This window comes from Erythranthe guttata, chromosome 14 (genome assembly GCF_056151865.1).
Source record: "Erythranthe guttata isolate IM_541 chromosome 14, IM_541, whole genome shotgun sequence".
Lineage (NCBI taxonomy): Eukaryota > Viridiplantae > Streptophyta > Magnoliopsida > Lamiales > Phrymaceae > Erythranthe > Erythranthe guttata.
In genome coordinates this window covers 17,852,704-17,876,574 of record NC_142546.1, presented here as the reverse complement: position 1 = coordinate 17,876,574, position 23,871 = coordinate 17,852,704, and the positions used below count along the sequence as shown (strand labels likewise).

At 34.0% G+C, this 23,871-nt stretch overlaps 2 protein-coding genes across 2 annotated transcripts; one reads left to right on the top strand and one right to left on the bottom strand.

Annotated features, from left to right (window-relative positions):
* The first annotated feature begins 1,036 nt into the window (after positions 1-1,036).
* Positions 1,037-3,268, top strand: LOC105966296 (ferritin-like catalase Nec2). Its single transcript, XM_088813325.1, has 3 exons — positions 1,037-1,690; positions 1,897-2,122; positions 2,646-3,268. The coding sequence occupies exons 1-3, from the start codon at positions 1,335-1,337 to the stop codon at positions 3,021-3,023; spliced, it is 960 nt and encodes a 319-aa protein (XP_088669451.1). The 5' UTR covers positions 1,037-1,334; the 3' UTR covers positions 3,024-3,268.
* Positions 3,269-3,797: 529 nt separating this feature from the next.
* Positions 3,798-17,316, bottom strand: ACBP4 (acyl-CoA binding protein 4). Its single transcript, XM_088814153.1, has 18 exons — positions 16,807-17,316; positions 15,392-15,462; positions 14,548-14,611; positions 14,400-14,471; positions 11,514-11,708; positions 11,335-11,412; positions 10,908-10,997; positions 10,696-10,762; positions 10,127-10,188; positions 9,622-9,761; positions 8,806-8,932; positions 8,599-8,713; positions 7,461-7,549; positions 6,553-6,636; positions 6,274-6,462; positions 5,421-5,576; positions 4,666-4,725; positions 3,798-4,361 (listed from the first exon to the last, which is right to left on the bottom strand). Exons 1-18 carry the CDS (start codon positions 16,978-16,980, stop codon positions 4,176-4,178), a joined length of 2,019 nt encoding a protein of 672 aa, XP_088670279.1. The 5' UTR covers positions 16,981-17,316; the 3' UTR covers positions 3,798-4,175.
* Positions 17,317-23,871: the final 6,555 nt, after the last annotated feature.

Below are 23,871 nucleotides of genomic sequence, written 5' to 3'. Positions count from 1 at the left end.
TTCGAAAATATTTGGACACCGATAGAATGCTTGAAGAGTATGCAATATTAAATTCAACAAGAAACCGTTTAAAAACACATCAACCTTACAATATCTTATACAACTGTTATATTGAAGAAAATTATGAAAAGTGAAGAATCATTTTGGACCATGCATTAATATGTTTAAGAAATAATATATTGAATTACTAGATGTTAGAAAAAGAATGCTCAAGATCAAGTCACTCATAAATTTTAAAAAGTAACAATTCAGTAATTTTGGTGCCCTATTCGCATCTTTACCATCACAATCTTAGCATCGTGTAGATGTTGAATATGTTTTCTTTTGTTTCGGATTTATCGTGAATATTAGAAGACCACAATAGTATCAGAACACATAATTAGAATAATTAGAGAATTAGAGGTGTCGTGGCAAGGAGAGCATAGAAAAAAAACCTTGCCTAAAAGTCCTATATTTCTAGGGCAAATTATGATAAGACTAGTACTGCACTATTGCACCGGTGCGATTCACAGGGCTATTTTTCGTGAAAGCAAATATTTGATTACAAAAAAGTGCTCGAATTACAAAGATCAAAAGTTTATTATCAATGATAAATAAATTTATAAAAAATATATAGATATAGATGGATAGATAATTAATTGAAATTGTAGATCAGTAATACTTGAAATACTGATCGAGTTAAATAATATCTTCAAAGTAAATGTCTATATTGAACTCAACTACTCAACCGCTAAAAATAAAATTTGGACTGATTTTATGTTGCATGCTTTCTAAATTATTGGCCAAATATAGTATTGATGTGCGTTACTTGATTAGCACAAAAATTAGTTACAACAACAACTCATTACCAATTCTTTTTAACTATACATATACCATATATACCAAATGTGTCTTAATTAAAACTTGCAGCAGCAAGAATGCTTGTTAAGGCAATTATGTAGAGAAAATGGACTAAGTTTTGCAGAACAAGGCAAAGACCACTTATGTTTAAGCAATGTCATAAGTAGATAAACAAGTAGCTTCATACTCTGCATACATCAAATTACGAACAAAAACGATGAACGGAGCATTTTACGTTGTTGTTTGCTTCTAAGCAAACTTATCGAGTCGGTGGATAGCATTTATTGACGAGTAAGGTTTTGAAGGTTCTGTTTTAGTGTTCTATTTGTTTCCTATTTTGGTTGCTTATGTGGGATTTTGAGTTGGTTGAGAGATGTTAGAAATGGCTATGAATTTAATTATAAATAACCAACTTAAATCATAAGTGTAATATATTAAATCATAAGCCCTCTTCTACATATCTAAATACACAAAGAAAACCAACATAAAAACAAATGAAAATGGTGCATGTTTTTTCAGCCTCCAATGTTTTTAAGTTTGTGTTTATAATCTTGGCGTCAATTGAACAACACGCGGTTGTAAAATCCAACCCATTATGCCCTTCGGAGTATCCAAAGTTTGGGGTACCGATTTACAAAGGAGATATAGACATGTTGCAGTTTGCCGAGAATCTAGAGCATTTGGAAGCAGATTTCTTCCTATGGAGTTCACTCGGTTATGGACTCGACAAAATTGCACCCGAGTTGGTCATGGGGGGCCCACCCCCTATCGGTGCTCAGAAAGCAAATCTCGATTTCCTCACAGAAAAAATCATTCGAGAATTCGCCTTTCAAGAAGTTGGCCACCTTAGGTTCATTCTTGAAGCCACTATTTTTTTATAATTTTCTTTTTCTTTTAATTATAATTTTATTTAAGTTTGTTTAAGTTTGTTGATAATATTAAGTGATATATATATATATATATATATATATATATATATATATATATATATATATATATATATATATATATATATATATATTATGAACTGATTAACATAGTTTGATACTAATGCAGAGCGCTTAAAACAACAGTGGGCGGATTTCCTAGGCCTTTGCTGAATCTAAGTGCCGAAAACTTTGCGAATATATTCAATGAAGCATTTGGTTACGAATTAGTACCGCCTTTCAACCCATACCGTAACAGCTTAAGCTACATGTTGGCTTCTTATGTCGTTCCGTATGTAGGATTACTTGGCTATGTGGGCACTAATCCTAAATTGATTGGCTATGTTTCCAAACGGGTTAGTTAGTTGTCTACATTTAACTTTTCAAGCTTTTTATCTCGATACGTTGTTTTGAGATCCCAACTAACTTTATGTACATTGTCGAGAACATGTATCCTTAAAAAGGGGCTTTTTTTACGACGATTTTTTTTCAATTCTCGGGATACTTGTATAAAAATTAAAGTTATATTGCCTCCATGCCAAATTATTTGTCGTTTTTTTGACGAAAAAAAAAATTGTTTGAAATTATTTGTGTCTTTACATTTCCTATGATGCATTTATTGAGTTTTTCTCAATTTTACCCTTATTACTCTTAATTAATTGATAAATTGAATTGATGGTGAAACAATTAATGATTCATATTATTATTTTTTTCTAGAATTAATGCATATTTATTATTTTTCTTAGTACATTTCCACAAATATTTTGGCATGTAAGTACTATAAAGCATGTAAAAAGAAATTATAAATATTAACTGGATTTGTTATCACTATGAAATGAAAATGAAAATCATTTAATGCGTGATGGGAATGGATGGCAGCTATTGGTAGGATTAATGGGAGTGGAAGCAGGGCAAGATGCAGTTATAAGAGAGTACCTATACGAACGGGCGGCAAAGGTGGTGCACCCGTACAATCACACGGTGGCGGAGTTCACAATTCGAATATCGGAATTGAGAAACCGTTTGGCGAGATGTGGAATAAAGGATGAAGGAATTATAGTACCTCCATTTCTCGGGGCGGAGAATCGGACCGAAAGCAACGTATTGTCAGCGGACTATAACTCACTCTCGTACAGCAGAACTCCGCCGGAGATACTAAGGATTGTTTATGGCACCGGCAGCGAGTGTGTCCCCGGGGGATTCTTTCCGAAGGGAGGAAATGGAAGAATAGCTCGACGATTTCTAGATAAGCCGTGAAATTAAAATATTATTATTATGGGTGTGCTATGTGTGTGTTGCGTGTTTGAATTTTATTCTAGCAATGAATAAGGGGGTTAGTACTTAGTACCCCACTGTACTTTTGATTGTTTGATGATGTTCTACTACTTGTTTGCCAAAAATTTGTATCCAGATGAAAGTTGTGACCAATAAATCTAGTCAGATTGTAATGTATATTTGTCATTACTAAATTACTAATAGACCAATAGTTAGAGAGGGCTACATTAGACATGGTTACAGTTTCGAGTATGATTCGTAACCATCATAGAAAATGACCGATTCCGACTTCCGTGCTGGTAGAAGAACCAGCAAATTGCTAGTTCAATGCCAATTGCTAAAAATATATGTAACTTAAAGGAAAATTAATAAATAAAAAGACTTGACCTTGATTTAAGGTTGAAATTCTTTTTTATTTTATTTTTTTCGAACTTAAGACTAGGTTGTCTACGTATCCTCGTATGGAATTAAAGTCCACATAGTTCTTACAATGTAGCTTGCGATGTCATCATCCCTCTTCGGAGGATTGAAGGATTGAGTACTTTTTGATCAATAACACTCGTCTTAACAATGTGAAAATTTTTACGGACATTGTCCGTTGAAACTTACGAAATCAAGTACAACTATCCAAATTGCCGAAAAATCCTTTTTTTTTAAATCTATTTTATGAATATCTATGTGATGTAAGACGTCACAAAACTGAAATTTTACGTAAAAATCCATTGTTGTCTGAGCGAGCACCAACGACGAATCAAATTTCATCTGCAAACGTAATATCTGAAATATATAACATGCAGCCGGTATACGTAAAAACTGTCGCATACATTAAATCACAAGTACTCAACATGATTGCAACCAGATATAACTTCGAAACTGTTCAACCATTCCAGTACCTCATCAATATCTATACTTCCACTCCGTTAATCTAGGTACAAGAAAAAAGTCCCGTCGAAAAGTCACACTGTCAAATCAACAACTAAACCACACCTCCTTAACCTCTACACAACTCAACTTCTGACATGTATAACTCGGTATCTTCTTATTTGCTCCAAAAAAGAAAAGGGAAGAAGAAAAAAGAAATTGGAATATGAGACGTATAAATATAACGGAAATCAATACGCATGAAAAACTGTATCACTCATCGTCAGATTTTTCGGTAGGTGTTCCAGCGAGCCAGCCCCATACGCCACCTGAGCTCTGCTTTTCTTTTGCATTTTGTGCAGCTTGTTCAGAAGCAGCTTTTTGACGCTGAAGGATTTCGAGCTCCTTTTGTAAGGTCTCCATGTTTTGTAGCTTCTGTCTTAGTTCAGCGACATCGACCTATTAGTGCAAGCATCAATTATTAACCCATGTGCTTTTCGGGTTCAATTCAAATTCGAACAAATATGGCACATATTCGAACAAGGGCTTTTTCACCAAATATAACGCCCCAAATGCAGGAAACTTCAGGCTCAAGCTAAGGAAATAAAGACGATCCCAACACAGCATATAATCAAATATGGTTCACAAACATGCATACAGTGTGACACTAAATTTCTTGAATAAACTTGCAGTTTCTGTACCAATATTCACCAATCAAACAATGCATTTCAGAATTGGAATTAATTTCTGATGTCATACAGACCTCGAGTTTGAAACATCTGGATTGTTCAGCGGCAAGCTGCCCTCGGACGGATTGGAGTTCCTGCAAAATGATGTATCATTTTTTTTAGACAAAGTTAATTGATTGAAGTTTAGACTAATTGCGGATATATAACACTTGCGCTCAAGTGAACCTAACTTTATATGCATATTATTTGCATCTTTAGAAGCATGTGCAGTTCTAGACTGTCTTCAGTTCTCGACTGAATTCTCATCCATTCTGTAAGTTCTTAGATAAACTTGCTTAAATATGTTCCTACAACTGCATAAAAATCAGAACTTCCTGCCTATCCCAAATACTCTACAGTTCAGTTCCATATATAGACAAATACAAGTTCGATACCTAGATCATGCTACCTGCTTAACCATAGCCAGAACATTGTCCTTGAGTGGTGAACGAACAATACCGTGGTCAATATCTAGTAACTGCATAAACCCTTTTTTGCCAGTTATCCAATGCCCATGTTGCACGAACTTTTTCAAGAAAATAGCAGGTCTTAAAATCAGCTATTTTTGCTCTCCGGCCCGATCGAGTGAAGATTTAACAATTTTTAGTAGAATAAGAGACTAAAATGTAGAAAACAATTTCAATAAAAGCCAATTCTTATTCTTATTTTCTATTTTGGCACGGAAATCTGCTACTCGGATCTGATTTCAAAATGATTTCTGATAATTTCGCCACCTGGGGGTTAGGTCTACCACTCCAAAAATAGATATTAGAAATAACAGAAGAGTTACCTTGTACATGTCTGTGTGGCGAGTTTCTGCTTCTGTCAACTCTTGCTTTAACTTGAGTGTCTGAGTTTTCTCCTTGGTGAGAGACAGTTCAAGTTCTTCTTTCTCTGCCTTAAGGGCTGCTAAAAGACGCTCTTTTGTCTCTTCAGCTTTAATAATCTGCAAAACACAGCGATACAACTTAGACGTTCTTCACGAAGAGAAATTGCAGCAACTAGGTTAGCGAATATTTTTTAAATGAAAACATTTCAGAAACTACTCCGGATTAAAGAAAAAAGATAATCATCTTTACAATAGCAAGTATTGAAAGATAAATAGTTAGTTTGAATATATGTCACTCTCACTGCAATCTATATACAAGATTTTTAAGAAAGAAACGGCACATAAATGACATCAGATCTATATTAAAGAAGATATAAAGTTTGAGTTCAACCTTTTCAAGAATACAATTGTGATAAAAAGAACTCTAATCAGTCATCTTTTCATGGAAAATTCACATTCGTAAATAGAAGAGTGAAATGTAGGCATTAAGTTTAAAACAACAAAGATACTGAAAACTCCTAACATAATTTTGTAGATTCTATTTCAATATCCATAGTTAGTTCACCCGTCATTTTTATGTCACTTTAGTCATCATGGTAGGCATACTGAACTCCATAATGATATATTTTTCATATTCTCACATATCACAAGAAAAAGTTACCAAATCACTGTAAACATCGAAAATACTGGTTTATCACATTGGTTCCAATTAAGAAGTTTAATAGGATGTACTATACTTAGTAGCTCTCTCTGACTATCAGAATACATAGAATGAACTGGTGAACAACTAAGCATTTATGCTTGTTATGCTTACCTGAGGTTCAGCAACAATAACGTCAGTAACAATTTTCCTTGTTTTTCCTTCCTGGCCCATCTCTAACTCAGAGTCCCCATCTCTTGTGGCATTTGTAACATTTTGAACTGCTGATACACTATCAGGCACCAGTGTCTCCGTCATCTTGGGTTGTAAAGTTGACTTATGGCTTGGTTTAAGTACATTTACCTAATGGCAGTAATCAAAGTCAAATTGAGGGATTGAACTTATGAAACTCTTGCAGAGTCGAAAAGGAAAAGAGAAAAGGGTTATCCAGACCTCATTGTTGTACCTCCCATTATATCCTCCAAATGATACCAGGATATCTTCGCCGCTGTAGGAACTAAGGACCAAACTTGAACCCTGTGAACAGAAGTATATTTAGTTAATGAATGAAAAACAGGACAACTTTGGTTGAATGTACCTGAACAGGCTCATTTAATTTCTTGATTCTTAAGTGTCATTTCACAAAATCATCAAACGGAAGAGATCACTTTTAAATGTTCTTAAAATGAAATAAGTATTGTATATCACGAGTTACTAAAAGTTGCGGTCTTCCAAATATGTGCTAGAAAATCTTGGTTTCAGGTATAGCTTACTCAAATGTAGCAGAATCTGGGACATTTATTGGATGATGAAACACTAAATTTTAAATTAGTTCAGAACTCCAGTGTATGATGTTCGTTCCAGAATAACCTTTTACTAGCTTCATGAAATCATTTCAAAAATCATCCATCAACCGGAACTTGGAAGCACAAAAGAATAGTAAATTATCCTTGACGATATAATAGACACGTTTATATATTTCTCCATTTATATCAAACAGACCCTCAATTCACATAAACAGGCGAGTCATCATCTTAGGGAAAAGAACTACAGAATAATCCAAATAAAAACGATGAATTTCTGCAATACAAAAGACTGAATTCAGTGGTACCAAACAATATATCATCTAGCCACGTGTACGGGTTCTCGTCAGCTGAGACATCGCATACTTTCCCTTTTTTAAAATGCATAACATTTTTCCTCCAATATCGTGCATTCAATAAAGATAAGATCAATGCCTCCAAAGATACTGGTAACAGACTCCATTGTTTAACTAATTCATCTTAGAAGATCAAGATGGAGCATATCTATAGAACATGGAGGATAAGATAGAGCATTTTCAGTTTCAACAAATTAGTTACCTCACTGGCAAGAGGAATACGTCCTTGGACAGTAGTTACAACAGACCAGGCCAACGTGGACATGTTAAGTACAACAGTCTCAGAGACTCCTGCATGCATATGAGAAAAGTTGAATGTTGATACAAATGAATAAAAGCTTCCTTTAACAAACAAGGAATATAATCAGACAAGTATTGTGAAATTGGATCATGTCCATAAATGAGAGTCAACCTACAATGAATAGCGAAACTGGAAACAAACATATAACATCATCAGACTTCCTAACTAAATGAATATATGAATATCAGGGTTGTGAATCAAGCACGTTAGGATATCACAATTTTTCCTTGATAAAAGCTAGTGGATTCAAACTTTCAAAATAATAAACATCTTCATAACAAAGTAGTGCACTGACACATTGGAGATTATAATATCTTCAAAGAACAGCTTTGTAACCATATAATAAAGACTATAAAAGTTGGGGTGAGGGGAGAGAAATGACTGAAAATGAAAACAACTGTGGCTTTCATATAGTTATTAGATTGGTATACAAATGGTGGGTAGTGCAGTACTGCAATGAGACAAATAGTTTTCTCTCGGATGATTCTATGCACTTGGCTGCAAATGCCAAATCTAATTCGGTACAGATCCGTGTATGTAGATTGTACAATCATTCTAATGTTTATTTTCTCAAGTCCATCTCGGTTCTAGTCTGAAATTTCGGTATTGAATATTACTCCACTTCCTTTACAAAATTAATCTGGTAACGTAAAGTACATCTAACATGATTTACAGAGAAACGAAAAAGTGAAGCTGCTCCATTTTCGCTAGTAAGCACATCTTGAATTTTATGACCTCTACACAAATATTATACAGTTAAAAGAAATTGGAACCAGTTCAAATACTTTTAGATTCAAAAATTTTAATTGGTGATCTGGTTGTTCCAATTTAAGACCTTCAGTTTCTTCATGCAATGGATAAAACTAAGGGTCTTTATGGAAGTTTCACTACCGAGCATATCAAGTTCACACAAATACCAGATAATGTAAGAAAAGCATTCATCTAGTGTCTATATAAATTTATTAAAGAATTCATATATTCAAATAAAAAGCATTAATATTCTCAATGTCAATAGCTAAATTACGTATCCAATCCATACCACTTTTGTTGTCCCCGCCACCGACAATGAACCAATTTTCTCCAACCGTCACACCTGCATGGCCAGCACGAGGACTAGGTATCTCACCCTGTTGGGTTGGTCTCGACCATTCCATCTATAACATATTCAAAACATGAATAAAAACTTGTGAAATTAAAGAAGTACTGACTGGGAACTTAACTAAAAAATAAATCATATGTATCTTACAGTTTGAAGATCAAGAACATGAAGATCATTGAAACATGTCGCATGTGAGCCCCCACCAAAAATAAGAAGGTAACGACCAGCATGTACTGCAGCAGCATGATCAGACCTTGGAGAAGGTGGCACCCCCCTATAAAAATTGGTGTGCAGTTAGGAACAGCATCTTTGTGTTCCAACAGATCATATTGAGGAGTTATCTTGAAGATTAAAAGACTAAACTGGAGGCACCTATGAGACTCTTATATGATGATATATCAACAATTAATATTGCGAGCAATCCTTTGCAACATGACCATACAAAGTAAGTCGAAGTAGATAGACATTTTATCATTGGGAAGGTAAGAGAAATCTCATTTCATACCATATGTTCCAGAAATGGCCGACTTGAAGATGTTCTGACAGAGGATTGAGCAATGTTGTCGTGTTTCAAATAATATTTGGCAAGCTAAGGATGTTTTACATACACTGACCAGCTTGAGGGGTAGTATAGCTAAATGTGATAATTTATCAATGTCTGACTTCATAAATAGGTCAATCTATGGAGTTGATGTTGGCATTTTACATTAATAGGGATTGGTTTTGAACCATATTTATAGGGATAGTATTTCCATTCCTCTACTTCTCTTTAATTGTATACATCTATCATGTACGATTCAAATATAAAGCTTCTTTTCTGCCGATTCAATATTGAACAATAGACTTGAAAAATAGCTTGGAGGGTTCGCAAATTCATCATCGTTCCATGATCATATAAAATAGATATAACATCTGAAACCAAATACTCTAATTCTGAAGTTCCACATATATAGAAAACCTTACACTGAGTCCATTTCATCCCATGTCATGGTCTCCAAGTCCAGTATGTGCAGGTCATTCAAAAGAGATCTTTTTGCATCTTGTCCACCAAATATGACTAAAGTCATTCCTACAAGGGTCACTGACTGCCCTCCACGAGAAACCTAAAGCACAAGAAAGCATGAAAATAATTCTCAGAATAAATACAGTGAACTTATTATTATTACAATCATAGGAAATAAAACTCAGCTAAACAATTTTATGCAAGTTAGAAGCATTGCCAGATCATAATTATCACTACTCACTGGTCATAATATTCATGTTCGAACCATTTGAAAAATAGGTCATACTTTCATCAAGACCAACAAAGTTTTATATATTAGCTTATAATATAAAAAGCTGTTAGTTGCGTAAGAGGATGGAACTCACAAGAAAATATACAATAAACGTAGAAGTAACTAGAAATAACAAATTTACTAGGCACTACCTAAAAAGGAAAAAGATTATCTTGGTATAAATAAAAATGTACCGGAGGCTTTCCATAAGTCTTCAAGGTTGACCATGTAAGAGCTTGCGGATCAAACACCTTCACTGTCGTAAAAAGTTTAGAAGGATTTAGAGGAAAACAAACTCAAACCGAGGCCAGGAAATTACTTTCAATGAAGAAAGAAAAGACACAAAAATAGTGATGTTGGCAAAAACAGATAGCAGACATAAACAAATGCAGATAGAATGAGCAAGAATAGAAAAGGCATCGAACAGAAACCATGTTTTAGAATAATGCTAATGCATTCAATTAAAGGGGTTCAGATATGAATGGCAAAAAATCTGAACATGCTTAAAGTTGATGACGTGTACATAAAAACTTGAAAAAAGACGTGGGCAATTAACCATGAATATTTTATTTTGTTTATAATATCTCTTGTCATCTTTGAGATAAAAGAGCAGAGACAACTCATATCAAAATCTTTCGACATGATTCCTTTAGCATTATGAACCAGTTTGAGGATTTTACAAAGAAAAAATCATTTCTTTAAATCTCGCAGACTACAATACAACAAAAAATCACAATCGAATTATTAGCACTAGCATGATTACCTTGTAAGGTTTCAGATGGATCTTTTGTATGTCCAGCTACTGAAAGAAGCTTCCCATCCCACGGTATCTAATAAGATGGGAATGCAAATATGTTACAGTAGGAACTGAAAATACAAACTTTTTGAGACTGTGACTCAATTGTTAAATCAAAAGTGACCGTAGCTAACAAAGACTTTTCATTTGATAGGTAAACCATTACTCTTTATACTAACCAATGAATGGCCAGCACATGGAGTTGTAATACCACCTAATCCTGCTTGAACTTCAACTTTGGACCAACTCCAGCTTCTCAAATTCAGAACCTGGTTCACGGAAACAGAAAAACTAACAGAAGTCATGTCTTCAGCAACCTCAAGAGAAGAGATCGAAATCAACTAATGCAAACATTATGGTAGTGAAATGTCTAGTAAGACAAAAATACAAAACGGTACAAGGGGAGAATATAAGACCTCATGCGCAACTTCTAGAGCATTTAGGTTTTTGGATGCAAAAAACTCGAGATGTTTCTTGTTTTTGCATGTATTAGAAGCTGAAAATTCAGCTATATGAAATTTTATTTGAGGAGGATTATTTTGTATGCTATAATACTAAGATCACATGCACATAGCACGCAGGCAGCAAGAATTTTAGTTTCAGTACCTGGAGATCATTTAGGTAACGGCCATTGTGGTTTCCACCAAATATGTACATCTTATCATCAATAACCGCTGATCCGTGCTGCGAATACAATCAAGCTCTATTAACAGCTACAGAAAGATAATTTAAAAAGAAAAAGAATATATAGTAAGAGAAATGATACAAACATACAAGTCCAATACCTCATATCGGGCTTTTGGACGTGTACCGGAGATTGGAGGTGCAATCCACTGGTCATAAACACTAACTATTCCAAGGCCTTCAGATACAACATCTTTATCCTGAGTTTCTGAAAGGTTGCCATTTTCAGTAGGAGTAGACTTTGCCTCTACATGAATTTTTCCATTCTCTGAGACCGGAGCAACTTCTGGATTATTCTGAGCATAAGAAAGCAAGAAAAAGAATATTAATTCGGGAGAGAAGTTATATTGCAGAAGCCAGGATAACATGGTAGGAATACAATAAAGATGTATGCTATTCATGGTTGCATACCCTAAATATCTCTTATTATCTCTTTTTCATACAGGAAATTACATGCATAAACCAGCTGGATTTATAATGCCTTGAAGCACCCATGTCAACAGAAAAAATCAGACAAGATAAGGACAACGATTACACCATGAAGCATTTAGGAGAACCAGTAAAAATCATGAAAAAGGTATTTCTAATATCACAATCTATAAAACAAAGCCGTTCAAACAGAAATATAGGATAACAACAAAGCAAGCACATGTCACAAACATGTCAAAGATACCCTTCATGGAAACAACATACTGAAATACTAGCGAATGAAAGCAGAACCCACGAGAAGGTAGCAGATCCCAACTACGTGATCATGTAAGCACATTATACTATCTTATGTTTGTCTTCCAGACGAAACACGAGCACATACATACGAATGTGCGTTAGATGGGACTAGATGGAAGCACTGTATCTTCCTGCCACCCTAGCCACCAAGATTCATATCCCATTTGGATCAAATACGTCTACTCTGAATGAGTGATGGACGTCATGGACGTCTGGTGCTATGGCTACTTGAGGAGAGAATGTTTGTTTTGATGGCAGTCAGAAAGTGGAGATGGTTGGTGATAGAAGGAAAGGGCTGAAGAAAGGAAGAGGTATGGTAGGGGTATTAGTGGAAGAAGGGGTGGTCTGGCAAGGGCTCTGAGAAGTGATGTGAATGGCTGAAGGAACAGAAACTGAAGAAAGGGATAACTTAAATTCTCAGCAAGGACTTTGTTGTAGAGTTTCACAGAATTTAATGCTGACTTGCAGAACACCCCTTTCAGTTTGAGTCCTTGGGTAGGATGGGGCTATTGAGTATCCCAACTCCCAAGAACTTCTGAGAACATTCTGAATATAAAAATGAGACAAACATATTTTGAAAAAACAAGGGCACAAAAAGCAGATTTGTGAACACAATCTTACCAAGGAAACATGCAAACTAAGTGGGATACCAGTTCTCTAGACGACTATGCACTTGAATTGTGTTCCAGTTCATGAAATGCTAATTCATCAATCAAAATCTCTCAGAACCCTACACTTCTCGCCAAAATTATTGAAGCTAAACTGAGACAATAAGCTCTAAGTTTCAAACTCCTGGCCACCAACCACTTCACATAATCACTACTTATAGCATATATAACAAAGAAATAACATATGGAGACATCAACTTCATATTGTCTTTTCCACTCCACCTGAGTCTCTTCCCTTTAAACTGATTTCAATATTTTCGACGAGTAGCCCATAATGATCATATATATATATATATATATATATATATATATATATATATATATATATATATATATATATATATATATATATATATATATATATATATATATATATATATATATATATATATATATAATGAAAACGTTTCCCAACTTCACATGACTCTTTTATGGTCTGCATATGGAACATAGCCTTCACTCTGGTCCATAAACAACTAGGCCAAAATCCCTCACATCTGATAAATACAAGGATATCCCAGGCCCATGGCCTAAATGTGCACATCTCCTATTTCTCCTCCATATTTAACTCTTTTACACAGTTCATTTGTTTGTCAAAAGACCTAAACAAAGGTCATTTTCACATAAACTGACACTTCATATTGTTACATCTATATAGATGTAAAAAATGACAACTCAAGTTTCATCGTGCCACAGTGTAAGCATTGAATGAGTGGAATATTAAGGTTGAAGTCATTATAGAAATTTAGCAATACCGTCCAGATGGGCATCTTCGCTATTGAATGAGTTCATAAAGAATAATTGAACTACAATTCTGCATCTCAACTTGAACCATATCACAGATAAGATGTGTTTGCGGATGAGAAACAAATAAGATGGCTCAAATTCCCCTGTGGTGGACTCTAATATGACATTTATCTACTTGAACATTAACGAGTGAATGATGGACTTCTTTTCCTTCAACTGGCAAATCAAGACTAAAAACTCCTGACAGCATGAAATATGCCACTATTCTTGGAGGTAAACTGGTAAAACTAGAGCAAAAATGTTCCAGAAGCTTTCTTTGATAATAAAACTCATTGTATATGTTTATTAAGTGATGAGTAAACTTCTGTGAGTGCTGGAGTAGTAACTACTAATAAAATAAGTTCAAATTGAGGTGCCTTTTTCATGTTTAATCTCATAAATTCTCGCTTCACGGGGTAATTTCCGTCTTTCTTATAATCCCAAGGCTCCCTTTATGCAAGGTTCAATCTTGACAACCTTGTCTGAGAAACCAGATTGAACTCCAAAACTTGAACTAAAATTAAGTGCATGATAGTAGTGCAAGCAAAAGCCAGAAATCCATCAGAATTCATATCAGTAAGAGAATACTATGTAGCTTCATATTTTGAGGCACATTTGAGCAGTACTGCTAAGATTGTTATACATACCAAAGCATGCATAGTTTATTGTTAGAAATTCTTCCTAGAATATTTCTGACAACCAAAATCTACCAAATAGACATCAATTAACAAATTTATGGGGACAGAAGAAACAAAAAAAATCGTATGAGAAAGAAATGGCAGAAAATTCATGTAGTAGCAAACTCACATTTATTTGTACGTCTAGAACAGGCTCTGGAATAAAGTCCGATACTCTCGAATACCATCCTGGATCTTCTTCCTGTTTGGGTGACTTAACATGTTAATATTCTAATAAGTTGTGGTATGAGTTTGATTACAAAGAAGTTTCTACGAACCTCTAGAATTTTGACGAAGAGACGCATTGCCTCAGTTGAGGCCATGGTTCCAAGTTCATTCCAGCTTCAAGAGAAATAAAAGAAAATCAAAGTTAAGACATATAAGAGCTCACTCTGGGATATCTAAATAAAACCTCACAATATAACTGATTCAACATGAAAATCTAATGCATGCCGATTCTATCTAAAGCAAGTATAAATTCACTGATATGCAAAGACGAGGAAGATTGATATATGAGTGTGTCAATCCCAGTTAATAAAAGAAACTATTTATCCCAAAGACAATGAATGTCGCTCAGTGAGACCAGATACAGATTGCAATTTGAACCATCCCAAACTAAATCGTTCATCCAAGACATAAAATAGTAACTTGCCAAGAGAAATGAACTTAACTGCAGCAAAACGTAATCCTTCAAGCTTCAAGCCTAATCACTATAAACTAACTCAACTAAGTGTTTGTTGAATGTAATGGTATCTGCAACTTTCTAAACTACACTATGGTTGATTTAGGATTTAACAGAAAAGAAACCCAAAATCAGTAAAATCTAGTATTCTAAGCAAATAATTTAAAATACAACTAAATAGACCTGAAGATCTCCAACAAAGAAATAAAAAATGTGCACAAAACTAGTATCTCCCACAATAGTTTATAATAAGCTTCTCTTTCACATTTCCTTCGTAACAAGATAAATGAAAAAATTACCCTCCACCGATCCATGATAAAAACACTTGCAGATCTGAAAACTCACACTTATTTATATCTTATTCAACAATAAACTCTCTAAAATCATGCATTCATAATCAAATTAATGAGTTAATGTCATAGAGGCCAATTACTACCAACCTTGTCCATTTGCTTTGCTCAATGGGACTCCAACCTCTAGGCTTAGGAATGTTGCAACGCCCTATAGTTGCCTGAGACCACCAAAGATGATATTATTCGCAGCTAGGGGATAATGAAGGATCAAGTGCATCTAAAAATATTTAAACTAAAAAGTTGACAGCCCATTACGTGAATATGAATGCTGAAAGTATTCCAAATTTAAAGCCAGTATAATTTCACTATTTAAATTTTAAATTTTGAAATTTGTCTCCTGAAATTATTTCAAATACTATAAACAAAGTCAACAATCCTTTTCTATAAATAAAAATTAAAAATAAATTAAAGAGAAAGAGATGCAAATAAACTAAACCATGCAAAAAGAAATAGGAAACATATAAATTTTGAAGCTAGAAGTTGAAAAAATTTCAAGGTAAAGAAACATAATCCCACTCACAATGATAAACCCAATATTCAAGAACCGGACATGGAATCAAAATACTAACTGCCGATTTCATAATGAACCAGGAACTTTCAGTTGGGCACTAGAGCATTTCCGGAGACAATTCCTCGGCAAATACAGTGGTGGAGCACTGGAGCTAATACTTCTGTGTTATGCGATTTTTTTTGTGGATACCCCGAATAAAAAATAGTACCAAACAAGTAAACATATATAGACTTTAATAGAATGCTGAGTACGATTGTTGAATTGAAATGTCGAACTGATGAAAAGATGATCAAACTTGGGGAGAAAAAGCCAAAGAGGTGAGAGGGATGGATGAGAGAGAGTGACAACATTTACTTTTACTTTTGTGGTAAATATTTGAGATTGTAAAACAGAAAATTTTGAGTTGGGAGTCTCACTTCCCTGTTTAACAGAAGTAACTAGAAATCTTGGTGGGAGAGAGGGGATGGAGTCCATTTCCCTGTTCTATTGAAGTTGGATTATAAGTTTATCTGAGTACATTTTTTTTTCATCTTTTGAAGATTCAGGGACCAATGCATTAGGAGATAGGATTGAAAAGTAAAATCCACAGAATAATAAGATAAAAAACACTCCTACTGCGCCGATTAAGTTGGACCACTGTGCATACTAGCTTATAAGCCAATCCGGAATCCATCTGAGGAGCTCAAGAAGGAAGAAGCACGATTACAGGAGTGGATCGGAAAAATTGAATTAGTGATCAACTGAATAACAAGTAATGCATGATGAAGAGGCAAATGTGAAAACTACAGCGGGTTTCACTAAGATCCAAAAAAATTGCACAAAATTATGAGGCTTGAGCAGCGATTCGACAAACACTCGACCAGAATCTCAATTGGATCAAACGAAATTGCAGATATTTCTAAACACAATCCTCGCACGCAGAAACTAAGGCGAAAAAATGTGATTTGAGAAAAACCAAAGGAAGATAAAATGAGATATGAAGAGCTAAAACCTGCTGATAGAGAGCATAAAGGATTAATGCGGTGTCGTTTGAGAACTTGGAGGCGACGCCTTTAGCCGCGGAATTTGGGGATCCACCGAAACCAACATAAGTCGCCGCCGCGTAGAATCTCTCCGGATAAGCAAGGCCCGAAGCTGCCGTCGCCATCGCCGCCGCAGCCGACATTTGCAGGTTTTCCGATCACAATTCGGAATCTGAGATCGATGACGAAACAGAAGAAATGAAACGTTGTTTGGGGAAAATTAAAAAATTGTAATTTGAATTAATTTTTTTTGGGGCCGGAGAGTGTGGGGGGTATTTATATTAGCTGGATTTCTGGGTTAAAGGTGTCTGAGATCTGCCTCGGATCTTTCTGTAATTCTCCAAACCACCCCCAACAACATATAAATAAAAAATTAGGTGGATTGGAGTTTGCATTTATGTACTATAATATACTATATTGTTTGTTATATTTACCTTCCTAAATTATTAAATATAAATGGTTATTGCCATGGTTGTTATATCGAAAATTGTTACTCCCTCCGTTCTTAAATAAGTGTCTCTTTTCAATTTTCACAAAGATTAAAAAAATCAATAAATGTGCCTTGAATTTACGGAAAATACATAAAAATAACTAAAACAACTTTTATCATTTAATTATTTATAAGAGATAATTAATGCTTAGAGTTGAGTTAATAAGGCTAAAACAGGAAAAATGCAATGCAGTATTGAAAATGTAAAGTGACAGATAAAAGTGGAAGAAAAATAATTTTAAAAAGAGACAGTTATTGTGGAACATGGGTAGATAATAAAGAGAATAAAGATAAGACCACGGCTAGTCGCAATACTAATTTCAATAAAGTGTAAGACCAAATTAAAAGAAAATTACAAAAGTTTCTATTTTATTAAGATGAAATGACAAATATGTCCATTAATTAAATTACCTTTTGTTTGTTCATTCAAGACCAAATAATAGATCAAATATTTTGCAAAACAAAAAAAAAATATACACGCCCCTCTGAAATCCTTTGCCTTCCCCGTCGCCCATGCCAGTCGGCCGCAAACTCGTCCAAGTACTGTCGCCGCCGTTGCAAGCTCGTCACTTGACCGCCGCCGCCATGACCAACCTAAACCCGCCCAACAACTAGAGTAATCCATTATAATTCTTTATTTTGTTCAACCTTATAAAAAAAAAAAAAAAAAAAAAAAAAAAAAAAAAAAAAAAAAAGAGGGAAAAAATTTAAAATTGAAATTGTTTATAATTGACATCAAGATGTCGAAAATATATGCTGCAATTCGACATCTTAGTGTCGATGTTTAGCTACCAATTTCAACATGTAAATGTCGAACGGGTCTACGCGGTTTTTTTTTTTTCAAAAACGATACTATAGCTAGAAAACACATAAATGCATACCTTCTTGGCTTCTTTTAACGTGGAATCTTCCATTTTGATGTCTTTTGATTCCATACTTGTCATCTTTGTAACGTTTGTTGAGTTTTGAGGGTTTTGAATGTTTAGGTTTTGTTGGTTTATGGAGGAGGAAGAAGAAAGGTTTTGGTACTTTTTGGAAGATGAGAAGATGGTTTGGTCTTGTGGTCTTGTGATAAGAGTTTTTGTAGTTTTTGAGTTTATGGTATTGCATCATTTTAATTTTTATTTTTATTTAATTAGTAAGGGTATTATAGTATTTGTACATTGAAAATTTTATTTTGCTCTTGCACTTAATAGAATTAGTATTGCATATAGTCGCGGCCTAAAAATAATTGATTTTGAAGCGACTTTTGAAGCCAACCGTCTAGATCAACAGGGGTGTTCGATTTTGAAACTAAAACGCCCATTACACAGGTCAACCAGACATATATACTGGTTTTTTTTAATATTAGATTGTTGCTAAATCAACAATCACGATGGTTGACGGTCAAATCATCTTGACATTTGATTGTAAAAATGATTCGGCATTTTCACGAGTCGACCTGTCATTACCATCTTAAAATAGAGTATTAGTATTAGTGTTAGTATCAGTGTTAGTGTTAGTATCAGTATCGGTGTGAGTATCAGTATCAATTTCAGTGTGAGTATCACTATTGGTATTATTATTAGTATTAGTATTAATATTTGTATTAGTATTATTATTATTATTATTAGTAGTAGTATTAGTACTAGTATTAGTATTAGACTTAGTATTAGTATTAGTATTAGAGCTATTTTGATTTTTCAGAATAGAGCAGATTGATCACATTATCTAGGTGGTACTGGCGTTTACTGCAGAAGACCTGTATCCGGATCGATCCCCGGCCCGAGTTCAGATCCGGTTTTCAATAGATTGTGGATCTCGCCTAAGGAGGTAATATTGGAGAATCCAACAAAACTTGCGATCCAGTTGAAAGTTAAAATTACCGAATTGCCCGTAAACAATAGTAAGATTGGCGACTTATATCCCTAATTGATTTTATATTTACACGCTTGGTAAATATATATACAATTTTGTAGCAAAATAATCGTAAACCCTATCATCTCTCCAAGCGGTACGCAATTCCTATTTATCCATTTTTTTTTTCAAATATAACTTCTGACGGGTATAATTTTTCAATTCATTAGATTTCAACAATTCCATGTAGGTTTGTTCGAATTTACGGGCAGATCTGGAAAATATGTTTGAAATAAAAGGTAACATTATTTACATTTAGAAAAGAAGTATAAAAATCAAATTCCCAACCTAATTTTTTTTATGTAATTGTTCTGATGCTGGTTTTATTGTACATTTGATTGTGAATAGATTTCTTACAAAATTCACATTACATCCATACATATCCGGTTAAATTTGCAGGACTGTGGTTGGTGTTGGGTACCGATTTTTTTCGCATGAGATTGTGGGCATTAACACTGTCAGAGACCGTTCTTGCCAGTTCCTCTATATATCTGACTAAGGTTGTGCTTTATGATGTTTGTTTCGTGCTTGCTATGTTTTTGTTTGTTGTTTCTGTGTGCACATCATATGTTATATCCTTTTTTGAAAAAATAAATAAATTTATTAGCTGGTAATATTAATTGTTGTGAAATTCAGAGAATGTGTGTGATAAGAATGGACATGAATACTCAACAAAAAGCCATTTGATGTTGCTTTGCCATAAATTGTTAATGACATAAGATTGAGTCTTATGTTGTTTGTACAATTATGTGAGTCTGTTGGACGCCGTAGATTGACAAATGTTGACGTTCTTCCTAGGTCCTATAGCTTGAAAGATAGACTTCCTCATCAATTAAATAATTGCGCAAAGTGATTGGATTTAGTGATAGCATCAGCCGAAAACATTTACTCATGAATATGGATACCTTTAACCGTCTGTGTTTTGTTTTGAAGAACATTGCAATATTTTTGCATATATTGGCACACCATAAAAAAAAAAAATCATTCTTCAAACAGATTATGCGTCTGACAGTAGAATCCTACGGGATGCTATTACTCAACCACATGGGTTAAGGGCTCCCACGGGTATGATATTTTTTTCCCAATAATACACTTTGTAACATTCAAATTATAATTAAAATATTGGGTAAATTACACACACCCCCCTGAGGTAAGCTTAAATAACTGTAAAGTCCCTGTGGTATACACTCAGCCCCCTTGAAACGTAGTCAGAAACTCTAATGGGATAATGAATTGGATACGTTATTCCGATAGGGTTCTAACGGACTATTGGTTTCAGAAAGTGGTGGAGACAACAAAGAGCTATGAGTGATTTAAGAAATGTTCGGGAATGTTCGAGGAGCCATGTCACCCCATAGCTCTTTGTTGTCTTCACCACTTTCTAAACCATTAGTCCGTTAGAACCCTATCGGAATAACGTATCCAATTCATTATCCCATTAGAGTTTCTAACTACGTTTCAGGGGGCTGAGTGTAATTATCGATACCACAGGGACCTTACAGTTATTTAAGCTTACCTCAGGGGGGTGTGTGTAATTTACCCTAAAATATTATCTTCAAAAATCATTTAATTGTCCAAGTCAGTACTACTTGGTTGATAGCGCGTCCACAAATGGGCCCGGCTTCTAGCGTCGTATATGCGAATTATAATGAATGAAATATATCTAACGTGTAATTTTCTAAAAAAATGTTTACGAAATTCAACAGATACATATTTCTAAAATTCATATAAAAGGCTAAATTTATAAAATTATACTAATTGGTACAAATTTATAATTAAAGTATTTATAATATTCATTATTATAATAAGTTTCATGTATCTTATGCATATTTTTTGAAATCTGAATATATATAAAATGTAACGTTCGGACATTGTTGCGTAGACCGCCGTTTCATATACAATGCAATGTCACGGGGATTTAGCGGTCGTAACGGGCACTTTTTAATCAAAATGCTAAAACTAGTTTTAAAAATTATAATAAGTTACGCAAGGATGGGCATGGGTTAGGTTGGATAATTATCGGCGAATTACCTATCCGATCCGATCAACTGATTTTGCTAAATATTGAACATTACCGACCCGACTATTATGGGCTGGATAATGTGACGACCAATTTGTCGGGTACACAATAGGTCAATTGGTTGGTACTATGGCCATCTATTTATTGTTTTTTATTTTTTATTTTTTTAATATAATAGCTAGACATTTTAAAGTGTTTTTTAAGAAGACATTCAAAATTTTGGAACTTTTTATGTTGCCAAAATCTTAACTTTAAAATTAATTTTTTTTTTTATTATTAAACTTCTACAATAAGTAAATATATAAGAAATCATATGAAATAAGAATTATAAAATAGAGAGAGATTTATATACTTGTGTTTTCAGTTTTTGAATTGACTTATTTTATAGGGGAAATATGCAATACCCCCTCAGATTGAAAATATTTTGAACTAAACCCAATTGACTATTAGAGACTTTTGCCTACACCCAAGTTTCATTCTTAATTAGTGAGACACCCCTAACCAGACATGATAAGACTAAAGTGCCCTTATGTGATTAGGTTTTTAACGTGATATAATTTATTTCACTCATTCCCTCTCCCCTCTCTCGTTCTCGATGTATCATTTTCTTTTTTTTTTTTTTTTTTCTTTTTCTGTCTTTCTCCAGATCTGTACCGCGGCGCCCTCCTTCATCGTTTTCACACCACCGCCGTAGTCCACTAACCATAGCCACCGTTGTTCGTGCACTCGTCACCATCGGAGTAAAAAATACCTTTCAACCTCCGGTCGACCGAAACCTGATGCAGGAGGCCCTCCTCCTTACAAGTGGTGGTGGCGGTGCCTCCCCAACCTCGTCGCCGCCCTTCGTCGGATGCGTTACATGAAGATTTCCCTTTTTCCTTTTCTCTCGATTTCTCAATTTTTTCTTCTTTTTTTTCTTTTTTTTTCCCAGATTTGTCCACCACCGCCACCGTAGCCACGTCCCCACTCTCTCTGTCATTCACCGTCGTTTGTCGTCGCCTCCCTAGGTTTTTTCGATTTTTTTCTTTTTTTTTTCTCTCCAAATCTGAAACAGCAGCATCAACGTGACTACCCTGGTTCGAATATGACTATTGTTGATTCACTCGATTAGTGATTTATTTATTTCTCGTGTTCGCTGTTTCTCTCGATTTCTCTCTCTTTACACCACCATCGTCTCCACATAAATTTGTACACAACCATTACCGTCGCCGCTCGTTGCCGCCGCCTCCTCATTCGTTTCCACGTAAGACTCTTTCTCTCCTTTTCGTTATCTTTCTCATTTTTTTTTTATTTTTTTTCCAGATTTGTCCCCCACCACCACCACCGTCGCCGCCTCTCTCACTCTCTTTACTTCACCACCGCCACCATCGCCGTTGTCGTCGACTCCCCATGACTCTCTTTCGTTATTTTTCTATCTTTATGTATTTTTCGAATTTTTTTTTCATAACAAGACTATAGTCATGTTCGAATATGACTATAGTCATATTTATGTATTTTTCGAATATGATTTTAGTCATATTCGAATATGATTTTAGTCATATTCGAATATGACTATTGTTGAATATGACTGTAGTCATATTCGAATAACTAGATTCAAAATTGGTTTGTGTGAATTTTGATTGGATTGTTTTCGTAAACAATAGGAGAATCTTCTTTGTTTTATATAATTTGGTAAACATGACTATACCACATTATATAATCAAAATTTTTAAGTTGAAAATATAAAAAATGCAATATAAAGAAAGAATATGTCTATATAGTCACATATAGTCATGTTTAACTATAGTCATATTCGGAGTTGTAAATCTGTCAAGAAAAAAAATTTCAATTTTTTGTTTAAAAATAATTTAAAAAAAATTAATTTTTTTTATTAAAAAAAATATTAAAAAATAAAAATAAATGAAAAATGGCTAAAAAATCCGAAAATAATAATAAATAAAAAAATAAAAAAATTATTATTTTTGATTTGGTAGCAAATTTTTTAGGAATTTGGAAGGAGATTTTTAGGAATTAGATTATTGTTATGGAAAGAGAGAAAAAAGGAATAATTGAGACTAATTAACTCAAATTATCCTAATTGACATAAGGGTACAATTGGGAATACAAATTCTAGGGGGCTATCAAAAAAAAAGATTGAAGGGGTGAACATATCACCATTTATTATCTATATGAGGGGTTTATTGCTAATGACCCCTATTTTATATATTTTTTTAACATTAAGAAAATTAAAAAGTTACAATTAAATATTTATAATAATTTTTATTATTAAAAAAGTCGGTTGGTCGATATTACTCGATCAACCGACTAAACTTAAAACCACCGACCAACCTATTTATAAATGGATTGATTAAATTCCCTGCCCGACAAAAAAAAAAAATATCGACTAAAAAAATTGGATTGGTTGGACGGATAAAATTGACCCATGCCCAGCCCTAAAATTACTAATATTGAAATTGTAATATAATAATTTATAAAATAATATTACAATGAACAAAATAATGTTATATCAATATTATAATAATCCCCTCAAATTTGTAAAAGGTGAAAAGATGTAGAAAATTCCAATTTAGTGGTTAAAGAGTAAGTTTTGAACATATCTCTTTATTTTAATAGATTTCATAAAATCTA

Excerpts from the sequence above, each read along its gene's own strand:
- LOC105966296 (XM_088813325.1), top strand. The coding sequence starts at position 1,335 with ATGAAAATGGTGCATGTTTTTTCAGCCTCCAATGTTTTTAAGTTTGTG. Across the intron at positions 1,691-1,896 it reads CAAGAAGTTGGCCACCTTAG|AGCGCTTAAAACAACAGTGG; the intron begins GTTCATTCTTGA and ends ATACTAATGCAG. Across the intron at positions 2,123-2,645 it reads TTGGCTATGTTTCCAAACGG|CTATTGGTAGGATTAATGGG; the intron begins GTTAGTTAGTTG and ends AATGGATGGCAG.
- ACBP4 (XM_088814153.1), bottom strand. The coding sequence starts at position 16,980 with ATGTCGGCTGCGGCGGCGATGGCGACGGCAGCTTCGGGCCTTGCTTAT. Across the intron at positions 10,998-11,334 it reads GTTACCTAAATGATCTCCAG|GTTCTGAATTTGAGAAGCTG; the intron begins GTACTGAAACTA and ends TCCGTGAACCAG. Across the intron at positions 9,762-10,126 it reads AGACTTATGGAAAGCCTCCG|GTTTCTCGTGGAGGGCAGTC; the intron begins GTACATTTTTAT and ends CTTGTGCTTTAG.